This window comes from Lepisosteus platostomus, chromosome 12, assembly GCF_059453375.1.
Source record: "Lepisosteus platostomus isolate fLepPlt1 chromosome 12, fLepPlt1.hap1, whole genome shotgun sequence".
Lineage (NCBI taxonomy): Eukaryota > Metazoa > Chordata > Actinopteri > Semionotiformes > Lepisosteidae > Lepisosteus > Lepisosteus platostomus.
The window spans coordinates 19,964,893-19,983,558 of record NC_142622.1 but is presented as its reverse complement, the minus strand read 5'-3'; the positions used below and the strand labels follow the sequence as shown (position 1 = coordinate 19,983,558).

Below are 18,666 nucleotides of genomic sequence, written 5' to 3'. Positions count from 1 at the left end.
TTAATATCGACATTCATATGAATTAACCATCATTACTGGCTTTTCCTCCTAACCCTTCATTTTGTGTACCAGTCATATATGAGGCAAAAGTACGGAATGACGCCTTTTATTTATGGGTATTTCTGTGCTTATACTGTATGTCGTGCTGCCAGCAGCCATGTCACCCTGCAACTTACAATTGGCAACCCACTGAAGCTAAGCAGGTGTGAGCCTGGTCAGTACCTGGATGGGAGACCTCCTGGGAAAAACTAAGGTTGCTACTGGAAGAGGTGTTAGTGAGGCCAGCATGGGGCGCTCACCCTGCGGTTCATGTGAGTCCTAATGCCCCAGTATAGTGACGGGGACACTTTACTGTAAACAAGCACTGTCCTTCGGATGAGACGTAAAACTGAGGTCCTGACTCTGTGCTCATTAAAAATCACAGGGTGTAACCAAATTTCCCATGCCTCCTAATAATCCCCCTCTATGAATTGGCTACATTACTTTGTTCTCCTCCCCCCTATCACATTTAATTCTTGGTCACATTTAATGGCAAAAAACTGGCTTGGAAGAAAAGCAAGCAATCTGAATGTTGAAAGAAAAGAGGAATCGGTCAAAACCATAGTACAGAAACTGAGCATCGTAAAATCAGCTATTTGGAATATCTTAGAAAGAAACCTCTTGGTGTACTTGGCAATTGGCAATGACCAGTTCAGCCAAGGAACACAACTGTTGTTGATGATAGAAAAATTATCAGAGCTGTGAAGAAAAACTCTAAAAAAACTTGCTGAAACCACCAACAACCTCTGTTGTGCAGGGGTGAAAGTATTATCGCCTACTCTTCACAGGAGATTTTGACAGCAGAATTATAAGGGCTACACTACAAGATACAAACCTCTAATCGGTGTCAAAAATTGAATGGCCAGATTACAACTTGTTAGAAAGTACAGAGATGAGCCAGTAGAGCTCAAGAACAAAGTGCAAAGAAACTTGCACATGTAAGGTGTACATTCCAGATGTTCTCTGGGTTTTTCAGGTCTGGTGCAGGAGGACATGGGTTGAGCACTTTACATGTGCAAGGAGGTTTCTTTTCCAATCTGGCTGAATACACCCCAATACACCCCTCCGTAGGTATTGGGACAGTGAAATTAGAATTATTATTTAAGCTGTATACTCAAGCACATCAGATTTGAGTTGAAAAGATGAATAACGGGCAAAAGTATCGAATGCCACCTTTTTATTGCTGCGTATTTCAACGCATACAGTACATGCTTTAATATTTTAGAATAATACCACTTTTTATGTTATTAGAACAGATCACGCAAAACCATGCAGCGATTTAGTGGTTATGAAGGAATGCTTTGAGGTTTATTAAGTAACAGGCCTCCAGCTGGACTCTGCTAAATTCTAATTCATATGAGCTATAGTGTTACCAAAGCAATTACGATTGACTTCCAATTCATTTTATTTGGTTGTACTGTATATGACCTTTCTGTAGATGGCAGGGTGGGTCATTAGGCATGTTCAAGGTTTCTGGGAGGCTTTTCATTTTTACTGGAGAGGCTCACTGTGTTCCTTAGATTGTGACTTAAGACCACATACTTTGCTCCCACCTCTTGATTTTCTCTCTCTTTTCCACTTTAGGACTCATAGCTGCTCTAGTACTGGCAGTGTGAGAATTTTAAGATTTGTTTTTATTTTTGACAGTGCAACTTGAATTTCTGCTTTTCCCTGCTGGTAGTGGAAACAAGTTGTCTTCTCTGGGTAACCAGCTCTGCATGTGTCAGGTACAGTAGTTTTAACTTAGCCTGTAGTTCAACAGGATCTTGTTTCACCTTGTTCTTGCTCTGATCATATACTTGGCCAATGTGTTTTGTCATTTTGTGATCAGTAGAATTTCAGTTCACATTGTGTTTCTGATAAATCTTCTGCTGGGGTCCGTCAGCTTAACTGATAAGATAGAAGTTTCAGTTAAGTTGGTGTAGTGTCTTGCTACTTGTTGCAACTTGCAAACCTCACCCAAACACATACTGTAATACTGTGTGAGATTTCTGTGAATCAAAAAGGGCCTCTTTTATATAAGACTTACAAATTGCCTGTTCTTACTCTTTCACCCATCTGCTTTTGGTTGCAGTAAGTCTACCATCAGTCCCTTATTGGTGCAAATATTGTCACAACTACAGTTGTGTTCAAAGTTAAAGTTACAAATCTTAAAAGTGAAAATGTAGCAAATTTGGTTCACTTTCCCTTTAACGTTTATAAGATTACAAGGATTCTTTGCCGCCATGCAAACTTGAATTTTCTGAAGCTTTTCTGCATTTTTGCTCCATTATATAACAAATTAGACTGCATAAGGAGATATACTGCATGATGCAGTCATAAAAGTGACCACCTTACAGTAGTTTGGCCCTTCAAGTGCTGTAGCTCTCCAGCTGCCATAATGTTACCTGACTGGTAGTGTACACACTTAAAACGAGAATCGTGGGTAGTTGAAAGTACAACAAACTGTCTTAATGCATAATGTATATTGAGTTACGTATAGTTGTACCGCGTATACCGTATACCGCCTCTTTATAGATATACAGTATAGTAGGGCGGTCAGTAGGCAGGGCGCAGGAGTTCTGGTTTTGCTCCAGAATTCGCGAGGATAGAGCTAGACACAGTCCCTTTCCAGCCAGATGAGGAGGAGTTTGTTCCAGAGTGTATAAATTATGGCCACAGGCGACAAAAAGCGTGCAGGGGAAGCAGGATTGAACAACCAGACGTTTTGAGTGGTGCTTCATTGCCAGTGACCATGGTAAGGGGTATATTTATTGGAGTACTCCTTGCTAATTAATAAAACAAACAAACTACTTTAACCTGGTGGTTCGGTTCCACTTAATGTGTGAGGAGGCATGAGTGCGTGGCTTCATTGGTTATATTCCTAATCTTTAAACAATTTCATGCGATCAATAAGTGCGTAATAATGAATTGTTCGGTTGTTTTTTTCCCTGTAATTGAATTAGTTTGAATAATTATTTTGCAATTAGTCTTAAAATGGGTACTCAAATTAAAAAAGTTTAAAAAAACGTGTGCTGTCTTTACTTATACCACCGAGCATTGTGAAGACCTGTTTTTAAAACTATCCCGGATTAAATGAGGACCACTGGATATGGACATGCCTGTTAATACAGTTCGTAGTGTACTGTTCTCTGACTCAACAATAATATTAGTAGTAACACGTTTTCTAATAATTTCAGGTCAGCTAGAACAAACTTAATAAAGGCAGTTTATACAGTGAGTCTTGGCAATATTTCAGTGTGCACTGCTCCATACAATAACGCACGATGTGTTAATAAGGTAACGATTATTAGTCGCATATCAATGTTTGTCGCCTTAAAGCGTCTTAGAAAGTAATGGCAGAACAGTGAGGACAGCGGCAATCGTGTCTCCTATTATAAAAAACACTCCGTGTCAGGAGGCTGCCGGACTCAGGCTAAGCAGAGCTGTTCAAACTGCGGTGTCAGGACACGTGCACACGGGGTGTCTGGCCAGGGAGCAGCGGAGGAGGAACTGGGAGCGCCCGGGTAAACAGCTAATAATCACCATGTCAACCGTAGCGCAGTAACAATGAGACAGTGCCCATGGCGAGCTTTTGCACTGTTGTGATTTCAATACTGAAGTACACACCACCGAAGAGATTTAGAATGTCGTATTGTTGCATTTATAATTAAGAGCTTTCATATCACAGCAGATAATCACAGTGTTAGCTGTGCACGCTTAGTTGCTCATACTGTAAAGCTTGTAAGCGGTAGTATTCAGTGCCCATGAACTCCTTTTTTTGAGAGACTTTAGATTTGTTTTTTTTATGACCGTATTCAAACTTTAAAATTCAAATGTAAAATTCCCTTTTTTAAAAGCCTTTGTAACAGAATGGAAAGTTTGTACTTTTCTGTAGTTAAATGATTTGATTCTGAATTGTTAGTGTAGTGCCCTTGGGAGTCACCATTCGGATAAATTTGTTACTTAAATGAACAATAACAAACCGGGCATAATGGATGACAGGAGAGATATTCAAATATTTAACCTTACAATAATCAGGATTTTCTTATTTCCATCAAAACAACTGAGAATACTATATACATTTGCATGTGGAGATAATTTTGAAAGAAAACAAATGTGGCGTCTGAAAGGTATTTAGTTAAAAAGGAAAGAGCAAATCCACCCTTTCAATAAAACATGCCCCCTCACAATCAGTACAGTTCTGCAGTATACTGGCTGACTCCTCAAGGCAATTGAGTTGCTGTATGTCTGTATACCATTGTCATATCAATTTGACATAAAAGTATAGAAACCAAAGAAGTTATGTTCAGTGATGTCTGAGGTGCAAAGTGGAGGTGAAACAGAGTGTGGCTCATCACGCAGGGCGCTGTAGGGTAAAGGGCTGATCACTCAAACCCGTTAATGTGTGTCAAGTACCGGAATGCTGGTCTTGAATGGGTCACTCCCTTGCCAGACACTGGCTCACACAAGGCCGACTGGCCCTTCGGCTCTCAGCCTTGTCTTGTCCATCCACAGCAGCGCACACCTCTGTCCCAAGATGTTTGGGAGTGAACCCTATTAAAGCCGTGTAGTGTCAAATAGTAATGCAGTGCAGGCTGTTAATAATGCGACAGGAGTCTCAATAGGCTGTTCAAGAACTGTAGCAGAGATACTACTGAAAGATACAGAATCATTTTAAGGAAATAAGAAAGGTTAAGACGTGAAGGACATTCATCCCCATTCCTGGTAACTGACAGCTATGTATTTTGCTTTCTACTATGATATTGTTCAGTTATTTTGTTTTTCTTTCAAATGTGATCTCCATGCTCAGAATTGTTGTTTTGTCCCCATAGCTGCATTTCTTACTGTTGTCCACACTCCTGCTCACGGCTCAAGCAGACCCATTCCAGCTGGATGCCTTGATTCGATATGTTGACAGCCACCAGGATGAATATGTGGAGGTGGGCTTTTCAGGGCATGTTTAAGAATTGGGAGTGGGAGAAGTGAGAGTTTTTTTTCTTTTTGTTTTTGCTTTCTGCTTGCTGGGATAGGCTTCAGCCCCCCGCAACCTTCCTTTGGATAAAGCAGTTAGAAAGTGGATGGATGGATTTCTTTTTAATGGAGGCACAGACAGCTTTTTAAAAATCCCTTTAGTTTGTATTCTTCAATCTGACTGTTGCCTTGCCTGGCAATAGTTTTGTCATCTATATAGAAGTGATTGCTGTTATTCTCTAAAGCTGTCATTCATAACCAGGAGGCCTACAGACCCCAGGGTATCTTTAGGGACAATCCGGGGGGTCAGCAGAAAAGGTGGGTGTTGTCACCCTCCAATTCCAGTAGTGTCTAAAGTCAACTGCAGACCTGCTGCTTCTAACAGCTATAATGGAAGCTGACCTTTCATAATAAGGTGTTATTTTTGTTTTAAATTATTTCCACATTGCAAGTAGAGTTTTATTTAATTCCCAACTGATATCAGACTGTACCCTTATTACATGGGCAAGTTTTGTTTTTTTTCAAATGGGTTTTTTGTCCCAATTTGCCAGCCTGTTGCCTGTTTGTGCCCCTGCAGACCCTGCGTGACTGGGTGGCTGTAGAGAGCGACTCCAGCGATGTACTGAAGAGGGCTGAACTGGAGCACATGATGGACATCACTGCAGAGAAGCTGAGAAAAATGGGTGGAAAGGTGGAACTGGTAGACATTGGTGATCAGGAGGTACTGATCTACAGCTACTGTACCTATACTTCCCTGAGAAGTTACATAGATAGATACTTTATTGATCCTGTGAGGGAAATTGCAGTGCAACAGAAGTGTAGCACAGTCAACACAGCACAGTGTAATGAAATAATACAACAATACAGTACATAAAATACAGTCAGTACAGTCAGTGAGAAGTGCACTAAAAAATGTTGCTCACAGTAAAGATTACAAAAAACAGAGCAGTACACAAAAAGTTGTATTACACATTGTAAATATAATATATACAGTGCCTTGCGAAAGTATTCGGCCCCCTTGAACTTTTCAACCTTTTGCCACATTTCAGGCTTCAAACATAAAGATATAAATTTTTTATTTTATGTGAAGAATCACCAACAAGTGGGACACAATTGTGAAGTGGAACGAAATCTATTGGATTTTTGAAACTTTTTTAACTAATAAAAAAATGAAAAGTGGGGCGTGCAAAATTATTCGGCCCCTTTACTTTCAGTGCAGCAAACTCACTCCAGAAGTTCAGCAAGGATCTCTGAATGATCCAATGTTGTCCTAAATGACTGATGGTGATAAATAGAATCCACCTGTGTGTAATCAAGTCTCTGTATAAATGCACCTGCTCTGTGATAGTCTCAAGGTTCTGTTGAAAGCGCAGAGAGCATCATGAAGACCAAGGAACACACCAGGCAGGTCCGTAATACTGTTGTGGAGAAGTTTAAAGCCGGATTTGGATACAAAAAGATTTCCCAAGCTTCAAACATCCCAAGGAGCACTGTGCAAGCGATCATCTTGAAATGGAAGGAGTATCAGACCACTGCAAATCTACCAAGACCTGGCCGTCCCTCTAAACTTTCAGCTCAGACAAGAAGAAGACTGATCAGAGATGCAGCAAAGAGGCCCATGATCACTCTGGATGAACTGCAGAGAACTACAGCTGAGGTGGGAGAGTCTGTCCATAGGACAACAATCAGTCTTACACTGCACAAATCTGGCCTTTATGGAAGAGTGGCAAGAAGAAAGCCATTTCTCAAAGATATCCATAAAAAGTCTCGTCTAAAGTTTGCCACAAGCCACCTGGGAGACACCCCAAACATGTGGAAGAAGGTGCTCTGGTCAGATGAAACCAAAATCGAACTTTTTGGCCACAATGCAAAACGATATGTTTGGCGTAAAAGCAACACAGCTCATCACCCTCAACACACCATCCCCACTGTCAAACATGGTGGTGGCAGCATCATGGTTTGGGCCTGCTTTTCTTCAGCAGGGACAGGGAAGATGGTTAAAATTGAGGGGAAGATGGATGCAGCCAAATACAGGACCATTCTGGATGAAAACCTGTTGGAGTCTGCAAAAGACCTGAAACTGGGACGGAGATTTATCTTCCAACAAGACAATGATCCCAAACATACAGCAAAATCTACAAAGGAATGGTTCACAAATAAACGTATCCAGGTGTTTGAATGGCCAAGTCAAAGTCCAGACCTGAATCCAATCGAGAATCTGTGGAAAGAGCTGAAAACTGCTGTTCACAAACGCTCTCCATCCAACCTCACTGAGCTCGAGCTGTTTTGCAAGGAAGAATGGGCAAGAATTTCAGTCTCTCGATGTGCAAAACTGATAGAGACATACCCCAAGCGACTTGCAGCTGTAATCGCAGCAAAAGGTGGCTCTACAAAGTATTAACGCAAGGGGGCCGAATAATTTTGCACGCCCCACTTTTCATTTTTTTATTAGTTAAAAAAGTTTCAAAAATCCAATAGATTTCGTTCCACTTCACAATTGTGTCCCACTTGTTGGTGATTCTTCACATAAAATAAAAAAATTATATCTTTATGTTTGAAGCCTGAAATGTGGCAAAAGGTTGAAAAGTTCAAGGGGGCCGAATACTTTCGCAAGGCACTGTATATAAATTATATAAGTATATAATATATAAGTCCCTAGCATACTGTCTATTGCCCCCCAAAAAGTTGTTAATAGGAAAAACCAGATGTAAGCAGAGAGTGTAATGTTTAGTCAAAAACAGGTCAATGTCATTGTTGCCCCTGCACAGACACGTAGTGGATGAGTTGCACCCAACAACAACAACAACAATAATAATTATAATAATAATTTTAGATATAAATTAAATGTCTGATGATAATCATTGCTGACCTGTTTTCTTTTGATGTGATCTCCTACCTCATGCAACCCTCATTCTGGTGGCCCACCGGTAATGTACTGTAGCTGGCAGTAGGAACGGAGTATTACTGAGCAGGCATATCTGCGATGAGCTTCCCAGTCCTAGCTTTGTGAACTCTGATGCCAGATGAGTTCCCAGAAGCTTTTACCTTTTACTATGTTTTTACATTATTCAAAAATAAATGATACCACATCAGAGTCTTTACATTCCTAAGTGCTTGTCGACCTTTCACTTGCAGGCTGGACATTGGGAGGAGAGTTTGGTAGATGCCCATTGAGAGTAGAGTGCCTTGTGATCAAGATTAATGTGACGTAATGTGACATATTGTAAGGCTTTGCTCTTTTTCCTAGAGGACACATTTGTAACCCCAGTTATTTCACTACACTTAGGCTAATAACTGAGAAAACGTGATTTGTGTTTTTGTAACCCTAAGGTCTAATCCTGTGTCCAATGTCCTTCCATAAAACACTGCTGAGCTTAAGACATTGCCCCTCCCTCTTCCTGTGGCTGAGGTGTAACATTGCACAATGTAGAGATGAGTTCTTTGTCTTCAGTCGAAAGCTGCGCTTCCAGTTTGATGTGGTGCCACAGGAGAGGAGCAGCACAGCGTGGGTTTCCCCACTATATCATGTGCCAGAAGTTCCTCTCACCTTGGACCACATACAGTATGCCGTGAGGCCCCCAGCAGTTCTCCTACACTGGAGCATGTGCTCAGAGAGTCCCCTAAAGGTCTGGGGATTGAGCGAGACCTCAGAAGCACAGAATGACTCTCTCAGCAAGATAAGGTTGACATTGATGACATTCAAGGACTCCGCAATCCTTGGTCCCACTCTCATGGCTTTAAATTGGTGTTACTGAAGGAACAAAGGGCTGGGTAATCTGAAATATGTGGCTTACTAGTGCCTGTTGCCTTGAGTAATACAACATTCAGAAATGTCAAAACTAACCCTGAACAACCCTGAAGACACTTGAGCATGAATCAGAGGTTAAAGGAAGTCCTTGTCTTGTCCCATTGTGTATGAGTTCTCTCTCCTTATATTAAACCTCTTCCTTTGTTTCTGATAGCTGTCTGATGGCACAAAAATTCCCCTCCCCAAAGTTGTCACTGCTCAGTTTGGCAGTGACTCAAGCAAACGGACTGTCTGCATCTATGGCCATGTTGATGTCCAGCCAGCCAAGAAGGAGGACGGCTGGGCGACGGATCCCTACAACCTCACTGAGATCAATGGTGAGGGCCTTTGATTCTCACACACCACATGTCCTCCTTTATCTCAGGTGTTGGTTTGCAGGTACGGTGTAACAGTACTCCTGCACAGGAATACAATGTTTGGGGTGGTGCGGAATCTGTGCCTGTGGCTGGAAGGTTGCTGGTTCGTATCCCACGGCTGGCAGAGGAATCCTACTCCGTTTGGTCCCTGAGCAAGGCCCTTAACCCCAACTGTTCCAGGGGTGCTGTATAAATGGCTGACCCTGTGCTCTGACCCCAAGCTTCTCTCCCTGTCTGTGTGTCTCATGGAGAGCAGCTTGGGGTATGCTAAAAGAAAAATCCCTGATACCAGAAATTGTATATGGCCAATAAAGTCATCTTCTTTAGTCTGATCAGAGTAGTTAGTTAATTACTAGTTTGTAGTGGGATTGTAAGAGCAAGAAAAGTGCCCAGAGACTAGCCAGAAATCTAGGAACTATTGTTAAATTCGTGCACTCCACTAATTCTTAATTATAATTAAGATAATTCATTATAACCATTAGGTATTTATAATATATTTGTCTCCATGTCAACACATATTCTACATCATATTAACACAGTGCAAAATTAAAAATATGAAGTTGCCATTGTACATATTTACTGCATACAATATTTCACCTTTGCCATTACTTCTGTTTTATCCCTCCTACATTGAGAATAGGCAATCTCTATGGCCGAGGGGCTTCGGATAACAAGGCTCCAGTTCTGGCCTGGATACATGCAGTTGAAGCTTATCAGGCCCTCAACATGGTGAGTCTCAATTATACTTTAGGTGTGGGCTGAACTATACAAATTTAAAATCTGAACTTGTTCTAAGCTCTTGGCTGAATGGGTGCATCAGGATTTCAATTGCTTGAACGTTTACTTTGGGTACATCCTGAAGTACACAGTTTCGGGTGGTAGTTCTGTTATCTTTGACACAAGATTTTTGTTTTAGATTTCTAGTTTTGGATAGAAAAAAATAGTGTAAAAAGGATTAGTGTAAAAAGGCAAGTAAGCCGTCTCTCTAGTTAGAGAGAGGAGTTTGATGTGGTCTGGCACACATCTGTAACAGACACATTCAAGACGTGTGGCTTGACAACTTCCAGTCATGGTATGACAATCTGAAATGTGGAGTCCATTTCTGTAACAAAGTAGTACTGTCTTGTCTCAATGGTGAAAGTCCTGTTGCTACTGGATGCTGTCCTCTCATAAGTCTAGTTACTGCACACAATAACACAGCAAACCACAACGTGATGCTAAGATAGAAAAAAAAATCTGATACAAAATAATATCAAACTAATAAAACTTAAGCCTTTTCACCCATGTTTATCATTAGCTAGTAGCAAATGTTTGTAACTATTGATTTGTTAATTGAAATTTGCACAGGGGTTCACTGTGGTTGTGAAAACTAATGCCTTTTGTGATTTGGCCAGCATCCATATCACCCAGCAGGTGTGAGCCTGGTCAGTACCTGGAGACCCTCTGCGAAAAACTAAGGTTGCTGCTGGAAGAGGTGTTAGTGGACCAGTAGGGGACGCTCACCCTGCGGTCAGTGTGGGTCCTAATGCCCCAGTATAGTGTGATGGGACACTATACTGTAAACAGGCGCTGTCCTTCGGATGAGACGTAAAAACCGAGGTCCCGATTCTCTGTGGTCATTTAAAATCCCAGGGCTTTTCTTGAAAAGAGTAGGGGTGTAACACTGACATCCTGGCCAAATTTCCCATTGGCCTTACCAATCATGGCCTCCTAGTGATACTTATCTACGGTAAAAATTGTCTTCATCACTCTGTTCTCCTCCCCACTGATAGCTGATGTGTGGTGAATGTTCTGGTGCACTATGGCTGCCGTCGCATCATCAAGGTGGAGCTGCACATTGGTGGTGGTGGAGGGGAGTCCCCAGTTCCTGTAAAGCACTTTGAGTGGAGTGTCCAGAAAAGCCCTATATAAGTGTAAGCAATTATTGTTATTATTATTTGCGCTGAGCTGTTTCAAAAGACCTCTCACTCTTATTTCAGGAACTCCCCGTCAATGTAAAGTACATCCTCGAAGGAATGGAGGAAACTGGGTCGAACGGCCTGGATGCCATGATCTCTCAGCACAACCACACCTTCTTCTCTGACGTTGATTACATCATCATCTCAGACTGTGGTTGGCTGAGTCGCAAGCCCGCTCTGACCTATGGGACCAGAGGCAATTGCTACTTCTTGGCAGAGGTGAGAAGACAGCCTTAGCACAAAACATAAGGTGGGAGGGCAGTGATTTTTTTTCCTCACAGATCTAAACATCAAGTCACCACCTGCTGTGCCTTGCAGGATTGACCTTTGGAGAAAAATAGTAGTAAATTACACACCTGCCTAAAAACACTGAACATTTATTTTGTGCAGCAAGGTTGCCTCTCTATACTTGGGTGCATTCGTCTATTGATTTCTTTCAATGAGGCATAGATTTTGTTCTTTTAATAAACAGCTCTTTTACGCCAGACTGTGCAGAGTGTAAAATAACTTTCTGTGTGTGAGCATGTTTGTTATGTGTTATTGAATAAAATAGTGTTCACAAATAGGGACTCTCAGGCAGTTTTAATCAAAGCTAACAAAAGTCAGTCTAATTGTTTAATGTACAGTATGTGGACCACCCCGTCCTTATCCTTATCCAAATAGATAAAGGGTCTTAATTTAAAATATTATGATAATGCCCCGAGATTGCCTTGATTAGCAAAAAGAGATAAATGAGCCCTTCTCTAACTTTCCAAGCATCCTCTTTGACCTCGTCTAAACTTCCTTATTGCACATTTCTTGGCCACAGGTGGAGGGTCCGAAACAGGATTTACACTCTGGAGTCTTTGGGGGCACAGTATTCGAGCCCATGACAGATCTCATCGGTATCCTAGGTAACCCAGTTTCTTCTAACTAATGCAAGAGACTGTCGCACACACTTGACTGTAATGGCAGAGGAAGTTCCGAGTAGCAATTTGTGTTTTGATGTTTCCAGCATTTGCCTGACAGGTTTGTTCTTTGCAGACACCCTAATTGATTCCAGTGGTAAAATCCTGATCCCTGGAATCAATGAGGCTGTGGCTGCTCTAACAGAGGAGGAAATGAAGCTGTATGAGGGCATTGAGTTTGACCTGGAGAGCTACCGGAGGAAAATTGGGGTTGACCGTCTCATGTATAGTTCAAAGGTAAATATTTAGGGCCTGTGCCATCTCAAAGAAATCTGTTTAGTATTGACAGGCTGCCAATTGGCATGTCAAGGGCACTGAAGGCAAGTTTAGAAAGTCTTTCCTTTGGCCAGATTCTTCAGGCAAATTTTCTATATAAATCCTCTTCTCTTTTGAGTGGGCAGTGTGCCCAAACCACAATGGAAAAACCATCTCAGCTCAAGAGACCAAATGATTCTTTTTACATGTGATGAGATGTGTTCAATTTGCAAAAAAAGGCTACACATTTCCTGCAGTGGTCTCAGTTGCACATTTGAAACATTCTGTTCTTTCATGCCTCTTTTGATCCGCAGAGTGATGTTTAAAGCAGTGATTCTCAATGTCAAAGACAGGACTCCAGGGATGTATCTTACAGTACGAAAAACGGGAGCCTGAAACAGTCCTAAACAGATAGTTTATCCAGAACCTCAATTTCTTGGCCACATGGCAAGTTCATCACTAAAGAAAACCTTTCCACTCTTGCTTTCTAGTCACTTTAAATTGTTGAGATCAGAGGGACAGAATTAAAACTGAATTTGGAAATTTCTGAAATGGTTTTAAAAAGGCCTTTGGCAGAAAGAAGAATTTTGCTCAGAGACAGTACACTAACTTGATTTTCCTTCAGGCAGACCTCCTTGCCCATCGCTGGCGCTATCCCACGGTGTCCATTCATGGCATAGAAGGAGCCTTCTCTGCTCCTGGGACAAAAACCGTCATCCCTGCCAAAGTCATTGCCAAGTTCTCAATCCGACAGGTGCCTGACATGGACCCTTTGCTTGTGGAAAAGCAGGTAGGGAAAAGAAAGCAGGGATTTGTACTTCACTGCTTGTGTTCTCTGGCCTTCCTACATGGAGATTCAGAAAAGCCATAATCATTCATCCCCAAGTGGATTTCCTGAATGCAACACCAGGGACAAGGACTCTGGGAAACTGCCTATATATCTGCCTGTTTTAAAAAGACCCACTGAATGAGACGTGTACATTAGCGCCTTTGTGTTGGAGCTCATGGCTACTCTGATGGAGTTTCGTACTGTAAATCCCTAATTCCTTCTAAACACAGTGTCGTTGGGTCTTTCCTTGCAGGTGTCTGACCATTTGAATGCTGAGTTTGCTAAACGCAACAGCCCAAACAAGCTGAAGGTGACCATGGTCATTGGGGCCAAGCCCTGGGTGGCTGACTTGAAGGACTCACTGTATGAAGCAGGCAAGAGAGCCGTAAAAACAGGTAATCCCTTCTGCCCTGGAGCGAGTCTTGAGCTCTCAATTCTTCTTATGCAGTTGCACAATACTTGGTAGAAGACCAAGTATGAGAACTAATTAACACAAAACATGTGGTCAGTGCTCCTGCCCTTGGGATGTGCCTATCAGTCTAGAACCATGATAGGCAGTCATATCCTGACCCAGCCTGTACAGGTGCTGTTTGGATTAACTGAATTTTGTTAAATCGTGTCAACAGTCCCTTACAAAGATGGAACAAGTTGGGATGTTTGTCATAAACCGTAAGCTTGCAAAAGAATCCCAGAGACTTTCAGGTTTTTCAGAATGTAGAAATGTTATGCAATCTGAATTCTGGTTTTGATTGTGCTAATGAAAACATTTTCTTTAGTTTGTTGTATGGCATCTTTACAATGCACACTCAGCTGAAGCCTGAAGAGTGTTACTGATGTAAATGGAAAGCTAAACAACCAGAGAAGCTTTCTCTGCTGATTGTTTTCGTCAAAGTAAAAAATATGTAGTGATACAAGAAACACAAGAATAAAAATATCCCACCTATGACATGTAATGTAATTTTTTAAGGAATGCGTTTGCGTGCGTAAGGTTGAGATTAAGGTTGAGAAACACATGAAGTTATTTAGGTGGTCTGAGCACCTGAGCATAACAGAGCAGCTGTTATTTGACTGCACAAATGGCCTTAAGCTCTTATTGAGCGTTTTATGTTCAGAAAACTTTCTCCTTAGCTCTGCCTGACTGTGTCATGTCAGTGCTCACACCTAACGTAAAACAATTAGCACATTTCCACATTGACAATATATAACTCATTGATATTGATTTTTCAATGAGTTTCTTCATTTATTATTCGCAGTAGGGGTTGTTCAGTTTCTATGACGTCTTTTTTGAACAGGATGTTTTAAACATGGTACAGTACACATCACAGGATCGCAGGTGCGTCCACCATGTGCCCTTCATTCCTGACCAAGAAGGGGGTCATGAATTCACTTGGTCTCCCTCAAATTTTAAGCTTTCTTTGGTATTTAGAAAAACAACTCTGGTAACTGTGGCTGTCCGCCTGCTTAGGGGCATAGCAGTGAGACAGCACTATGGACAAGGGTCTTTCCTTTGACTCTGTAAAAATGACCTCCTGACGTGTTCCCTCAGTGCTGGGAGCGGACCCGGACATGATCCGAGAGGGAGGAACCATCCCGATAGCGAGAACGTTTCAGGACGTCACAGGGAAAAGGATCATCATGCTGCCCATTGGGGGCTTTGATGATGGCCTGCACTCACAAAATGAGAAGATGAGCAGGTAACTCCGCTGACAGCACAGTAGTTCCATTACTGTAAATCATTCTTGGAGATCACAGACATCGATGCAGCCTAGGATGCTGAAGTCTGCCATTCTCCAAGCTTGCCTTAATTGTGTTAGTGGATAATAGTAATCTGGCCTCTCCTGTTCCCTTACCTGCTCTGGGTTTAAAGATGTTTCGAATGCACTTATTTAGGGTTTCACTGTGATAATAATTCTTCATAATGTAAAGGCAATGTGATCATGTCTGAAATCCAGTTCAAGTTCAGTTTTTTTAGGGTTTGAGCCCCATATCATAAATATATTATGTATCTGAACACCCTGGGGAAACAAATGTTAACTAGATTCATTTAAGCCATGTGAGTGATTAGTCTAATTTCTATAAGGAAATAAGAAAAATTTGCTTAATTAACAGTGCATGATTATATTTAAAACAACTGCGTCCACAATGTCAAGCTACCATGGGTTTTACAGTATATCTCTAATCTAGGAAGAGATTGTCTGCAAACAGAACCTCAATTTTATCATAAATGAGTTATGCTCTGATTCAGAACTTTATGTCTTCCTTAGTCGTTGACATTATTTACCAGTTTTCCACCCTTACATCCCTTACATCCACTTTTACCTGAACAAGCACATCCCACTAAATATTTTAACGCCTTTACTAGTTTACTATACTCCGTTTTCAGCCCAGTCTGTGAGGTTGTCCTGTCACTTTCAATGTGTTCTACACTCTTCCTGTGTTTGCTTTCCAGGTACAACTACATCGAAGGAACTAAGCTCTTTGTTGCCTACCTCCATGAAGTTGCACAGGTCTGATGAGCCCAAGGGGGATCCCACACAATCTTCAAATTTAGCGAAACAGCCAACCTCTCCTGTAGGAAAGTCGTGATTTTTTGGTGCCGTGTGTAAGAAGTATGTCCAAATCAATAAAATCTATTTTTTTTCTCAAGCACATTACACAAATATTTCGCTGATGTAGTCCTTTCAGATCAAGGGAGATTTATCAATTGATATGTTACAGAACAGTTGTAGATTTTTTAATTGAATCAGTGCAGTTACATTTCCATTATAATTTTGTTAATTTGGTACTGAACTGCACCACCCACTAATCCATGACTGAGGAAGTGATTGCGGTGAAATTATGGATGCAGTTACAAAACAACATTTTTTTTCCAAAACGAATAAATAGACGGCTGTCTGGTTTTGTAAAAGTTTTTTTGTAGAACAGCTACATCCTACTGCCTTCAGCATGAAGTAATTTCTCCTCCTGTTAACAGCATTAATATAAAGTCGGCTTATGTTCCTGTTTTAGTGGGTTTTAGTCAATGCTTCTGCTATTAGTATTTTGTCTGTCACCAGTGATTTAGGAAGTCACTTCTGGGATGTTACTATACCGATTAGAGTATGTTCCCTTCTGTTTGCAAAATTACATTTTTTCATGTTGTCAGATGGAAAATGAAACATGCTGTATGGCTTGTAGAAAACATATCTAACATGTCCTTCGTCTTCTGCGTTTAGACCTTTGACTCTTCTATTAATGTCACGTGACATTTAATGTGCTGTAGAGTGATTTAGAGTTACTCAAGCCTGGGACACTTTCCAGAGTCGGAGATCTATAAATGATGGAAGTTTGCACTGGGTTTTTATTTTCAGAAAATCTATGATGGCTTTACCTGTTTGAGATTATTAAAGGGTGTCAAGTGTCCTGGGGAAGAGTGTGTCAATGCTTCAGTAATTTCAGTAATGCTTTCACTGATGCAGAATTCTAAAGACATTTCAGTGAGTTGTGTGCTTCCTGCTGTGGCTGCTGTGCTGTGATTGAGCTCCAGGACACTTGTCCATGAGCATTTAGTGCAGCTGGAGGCTGGAATCCAGGAAGGAGTGCAGGGAAAGGAAGTGCAGGACAGGGAGAGCCATAAGAATCTGGAGCCTGAGGCCTGCTTTGAGGTCGGGCAGGATACTCCCAGTCAGGGCGGTCATCCTCAAGTCACATCTATACCGGGCTGAACAAGCTGTGCCCTCATTGGGGGGGGTCTTCTCCAGAGACCAGGCCAGCATGCGACGTCAGGGCGGACCAGAGAGATGCACTGTAGACCAGGCAAAGGGAGTCATCTGCTGAGGTCTGGGTCTGAAGCAGGGTCCTGACCTGTGGTTCACACTCAGCAGCCTGGAGAAGCCCTGGACAGCAAAGCCTTGGACAGAGCTCCCTGGTGGAGCCCAAGAGAACTGTCAACCAGGATCAGGAAGGGCTCGGCTGGGACGCTGGGAAGTGGCTCAGGAGTGAAGCGATGAACACGTCAATGCCAAATCACTGAGGAGAGACGGCACAGCAATTGAACACCCCAGAGCACCAAGTGTTGTGAGAGTTCTCACAACAACCAAATGCTCTGTGGAAGTTGTCTCCATGACAATCAAGTCCGAGGGGCAGCGTGGTCCCCAGCCACTGCAACTGCGACACAGCCTGCTGTGAAAACATGGGGTGGGCATAGCAATGCCCCACTCTAGTATAGTGGAGCAACAAATGCAAAGTAGGTTATGCATGTAATGTGTGAGTATCACAAGCACATCACAATTAAACTTGGCAAGATCAGCCCTTGTGCCAGAGGAAAGACCTCAGAAACAGGTACAAAATGATGAGCACAGTGAGGCTAGGAGCACTTAGCAACACCTCTTCTTTAACTTAGATATACAATAAGGCAGTTCAAAGAACGGAGATTTGAATAATTTCATTTAGATATGGTAGCTTATTATGCTTCTAGATCTACCCATTTTTCCAAATTTTACATTTGAAATCTGAAAAACTATAGAGATGACAAGAGAGATTTCATGAGAATATTCCCCAAATTAGGTTATTTTGGTGCTTAATCTCTGTAATGAATGTGGGATGGCAGGCAGAGAATCCCCTAGAAATCATTAGAAAACAGCATAGTGATTTCATTGATGGTTTAACTGTAACAATTAGAAATTGGGACAGTAATCTCAGGGGGTTTCTGAGGTACTAGCAATCGATCAGTCCGAACAAAAGTGATATACACCCATGGATTGCAAGAATATCATTTTATTAATAGAATACCAATATTCAAAATAAACATACTGTATGTGAGTCAGTCTGCTGTGCTACAAATGGCTGATCAACAGCTCATTGATGTCAAAAGATACTAATTAAAACACGATTCAAATAAATGTTTTATGATTCTGTTTACATGGGTCTTTCTGCCTGGCGGTCAAATTCAGCTTCGTTTGTTCCAGTTGGGGTTCAGACAGCAATGGTTAATGTCACGTGATTATGTAGCTGTCTTGTTGCCAGAGTTAAATAGAGCATCACAACTGTGGAAACAGTAACATCATAGCATAATGGGTGGTGAAATGTCTGTGACGTCATTGGGTGTAGTGGTCTTCACACAGGGTAGGTTTCGCGCTGGTGAATTCCTCAGGCTCTGGCAGTGGATTTATGACAGGTGACCTCCAGCCAGGGTTTATCTCCTTCCTCTTTTGGAGTAGCAATCTAAAAGGTTTTGATATGGGCCATTCATTAAAAGAGGTGTCACAATGAGTCCAATTTATGATGTCCTGGTTTGTGTTACCAAGACACACAACCTTAATTGTCAGTGATCTTCTGTTCAAGGCAAGTTAATATTAATATAATAAAAAAACATTTTCTGAACACTGAATTCTAAGCGGAAAGAAACTGGATAGTAAGGATAGACTAGCTGGAGAAAATGCACTTTGTAGTCTCATCATGAGACCTGAACCCTGTATTCCCCAACAGGAAGAAACACACAACAGGCAGTGATATGCAATCCAAATTAAGCGCATTAATATAG

At 41.6% G+C, this 18,666-nt stretch overlaps 2 protein-coding genes and 1 long non-coding RNA gene across 3 annotated transcripts in view; 1 reads left to right on the top strand and 2 right to left on the bottom strand.

Moving 5' to 3' along the window:
* LOC148651237 (uncharacterized) overlaps positions 1-18,666 on the bottom strand; it is a 126,314-nt gene that overhangs the window by 31,053 nt on the left and 76,595 nt on the right. The window lies entirely within an intron of this gene.
* On the top strand, positions 1,743-16,555 carry cndp1 (carnosine dipeptidase 1). The gene is made up of 12 exons (XM_088601295.1): positions 1,743-1,766; positions 4,854-4,961; positions 5,570-5,713; positions 8,955-9,117; positions 9,797-9,885; positions 11,136-11,333; positions 11,923-12,007; positions 12,138-12,298; positions 12,942-13,106; positions 13,399-13,540; positions 14,692-14,839; positions 15,595-16,555. The coding sequence occupies exons 1-12, from the start codon at positions 1,758-1,760 to the stop codon at positions 15,656-15,658; spliced, it is 1,476 nt and encodes a 491-aa protein (XP_088457421.1). The 5' UTR covers positions 1,743-1,757; the 3' UTR covers positions 15,659-16,555.
* LOC148651239 (uncharacterized) lies at positions 16,428-17,121 on the bottom strand. The gene is made up of 2 exons (XR_015925702.1): positions 17,000-17,121; positions 16,428-16,665 (listed from the first exon to the last, which is right to left on the bottom strand). It is a non-coding gene; the product is annotated as an uncharacterized LOC148651239 (long non-coding RNA).